General features: G+C 50.9%; 1 protein-coding gene across 1 annotated transcript in view; it reads left to right on the forward strand.

The window, feature by feature from the left end:
* PKD1L3 (polycystic kidney disease 1-like 3) overlaps positions 1-2,910 on the forward strand; it is a 116,138-nt gene that overhangs the window by 105,159 nt on the left and 8,069 nt on the right. The window contains 1 exon segment of the mRNA XM_011976817.1: positions 2,340-2,467. Within this exon segment, the coding sequence (XP_011832207.1) occupies positions 2,340-2,467 (128 nt within the window).

Raw genomic sequence — 2,910 nt, forward strand, 5'->3', positions numbered from 1 at the left:
AAGTATCCTTCCATTTCCATCACATCTTTCTCCTAATCAGGAGTTTTTCTCCTCTCAGACCTGCAGAGTAGACCACTTCTCTTATGCTTGTTTCTAATGAAGCATAAAGGCTTCCTGAGGGTCTTCACGGGGTTTTTAGTTACTAACAAAACATAGACAGGGATTAAAATAAACATGGGAAAAGTTCCAGTCTTGAGAGCTTGCTAGGTGAAATAGGAATTCCTTTTGTTCTTAAATGTCTTTTTTGCCTACAAGGGGTACATCTTAGTTCTAATGTCACAGCATCCTTAGGGTGTTGCTTTGCCAGCCAGAAACCTCTGTGGCCTGCAGCACCTTCTGCCTGAGTGTTGCTTGCACCCACTGGGCTTGTTCTGCCCACTTGGCCTGGCAGCCTGTTCTCGGCTCCTGCTACTGGCCTGGATCCCACACCTGCCAAGAAAGAGCCAGGCACGGAGCAGTGAGGGATATATGGATGAGCAAGCACGGGGTCCAGCCACTGCCCACAGCCAGGCACACTGGCTGCTGCGGTGAGGTGGGAAGCTCTATGTGCTGGCACAGGTGCCGGCTCCCTGAAAGGCTGAAGCTGGACCAGATGTACGGCACGTGGTTTCCGCTGTGGGTGCCTACGTCTGAACGAGAGGAATGCCATGGTGCCTAGAATCTTGGAGATGCTAGGAACTGCAGAGCCCCAAAAAGGGTGTCACAGCCCTGGCTCAGGGAGCCTGTGGGTCTGGACTCCCGCAAAGAGCCACAGCTCTTCTCTCCTTCTCGTTGCCTGCAGTGTGGCAAGCGAGGGGGTGTGTTTCAGCCCTGTATGTGTTACAGCTCTTTTAGTCCCACCACTCAGCAGGTCCCGAGTTCTTGTCCTACATCCGGACTGAGGTACACAGACAACTGGAGGGTGAGAGAGGTGGAAAGGAGCTTCACTGAGTGACAAGACAGTTTTCAGGAGACCTGGAGTTGGTAGCTCCTATCCACAGGCAGGTCGTCCCATTGTTTGTGTAGCCCTCAGCAGAGAGACCTGGAATGGTAGCTCCTATCTGCAGGCAAGTCATCCTGCCGTCTGCCCAAGTCTGGCTGAGTCTGGAGGTTTTATGGGCTTCAGAGGGGAGTAAGTGTGTGCTGATTGGTCCCTGGGCAGCCATGGGTGGGCCCAGAAAAACTGCCATAAGTTCTCATTCGAGTTGGTGAAACTGGCAGATTCCAGAACTGGCAGCCCAGCCCCCAGGCTTCAGGCCATCCCTGGCTTAAAGGTGGGGCTTTACTGGGGACCCGCCCCTTTCTGCCCAGGAGCCTGTCTGCCTCCTGCCACCACCCATGTCACCCATGGTGCCCAGGCTGTGCCAAGGGGCACCTGCAGGTCCATGCCAAGCTGCCCTCAGTGCCCCCTCACCCTCCCTGCCTCCCATGCTTGTCTGTGTCCAAAGTTTGGAGAGGGCCGAGGCAGTAGGGGGCTACTTATCAGCACTGCCCCAAGGGCACACATATCCAGCTGGCTCATGACAGCGCCCAGGCTTGGCCAAAACTTTGCTCCAAAATTAGAGCAGGTGCTGGCAGTGCAGAGAGGCCATGCAGCGGGAGCAGGCACTTCTGAACCTGCAGGGGCAGGGGGTGCTTCCTGAGCCCCCAAGAGTGCAGGGATGCTCGGGTCTGCAGCTGTGGCTGGGCGGCTGCAGCTGTACCCAGGAGGGTGGGGCTCCCAACCTTCCACCTCAGAAGGGGGCAGGGTTCCCACCTGTTACTGGCTCCCACGGCTCAAGAGAGCACAACACCCCGGCCACACCTCGCCCACTGCAGCCAGTGTCATGGCAGCAGCCACTCCAGACAGGGTGCTGCTGCCATCACTAATATTTTGAAGCTTTATGAAAGGTTTATATTCACAAGACCTTTCATGATTTTATAAATGTCAACATTTTCAATGTCCTTCCAGGTGAAGGCTGAAGCCTTTTAGTCTATCCTGATGTAAATGACTGAGTATCCATGGGATACCATTAGCACTCATGGGGTATCAGTGCTTAAACTTCTCTGCAGCCATTCTGACATGGTTAGGGTAACATCTATAATAGCTGTTAAGCCACCAACACCTCCCTTCAAGGTAGGGTCAACAGCATATCCTTTCCCACTACTGACTTCTGTAAAACCAGTATTTCTCCAATAGCCTTGCATACATTATCTCATTTAATATTCATGACAGCTCTAAAGGAAATACTAAGTGGAGCACTGAGACTCAGAAACATTTGATGATACAGGAAGAGTTGGGGTTATTCAAAGACAAAGTTTAACAAGAAGACGGCAAAAGTTTTAGACTCTTGACTCCAGGTGTTCTTTGTCATTCTCAGGTGCTTTCTTCACCTCTGTGAGACTGGAAAGCTTCACTTCCCTTCAGATGTCAAAGAAGGGCTTTGCCTGGTCTATCATCTCACAAGTCATCTATTATCTACTGGTCTGTTACTATGCCTTCATACAGGTGAGTCAATAATGTTAGATGTCAGCCTGGGCAACATGGAAAAACCTCATCTTTACCAGACTACAAAAATGACCCAGGTGTGGTGGCATGCACCTGTGGTCCCAGCTGCTCGGGAGGCTGAGATGGGAGAATTGCTTGAGCCTGGGAGGCAGAGGTTGCAGTGAGCTAAGATCACGCCACTGCGCTTCAGCCTGGGTGACAGAGCAAGACCCTGTCTCAAAAATAATGGTGATGATGATGGTATTAGATGTGAGAAATAAAGGTTGCCACATTTTATTTGGGAAGCTCTACAATGATGTGTTACTAGAGTTATGGCTATAATTTTGGTCTTCAGAAACCTGAATTCAGTTAAAGGTTAACTGGTTTCCTACCAAATAGAGTGGCTCTTTCAATTTTCAGGAGCTAAAGAATTAAGTCTATAGAAATAGTACTTTTGGCCGGGC

Source organism: Mandrillus leucophaeus, unplaced genomic scaffold (assembly GCF_000951045.1).
Source record: "Mandrillus leucophaeus isolate KB7577 unplaced genomic scaffold, Mleu.le_1.0 Scaffold17, whole genome shotgun sequence".
Taxonomy (NCBI): domain Eukaryota; kingdom Metazoa; phylum Chordata; class Mammalia; order Primates; family Cercopithecidae; genus Mandrillus; species Mandrillus leucophaeus.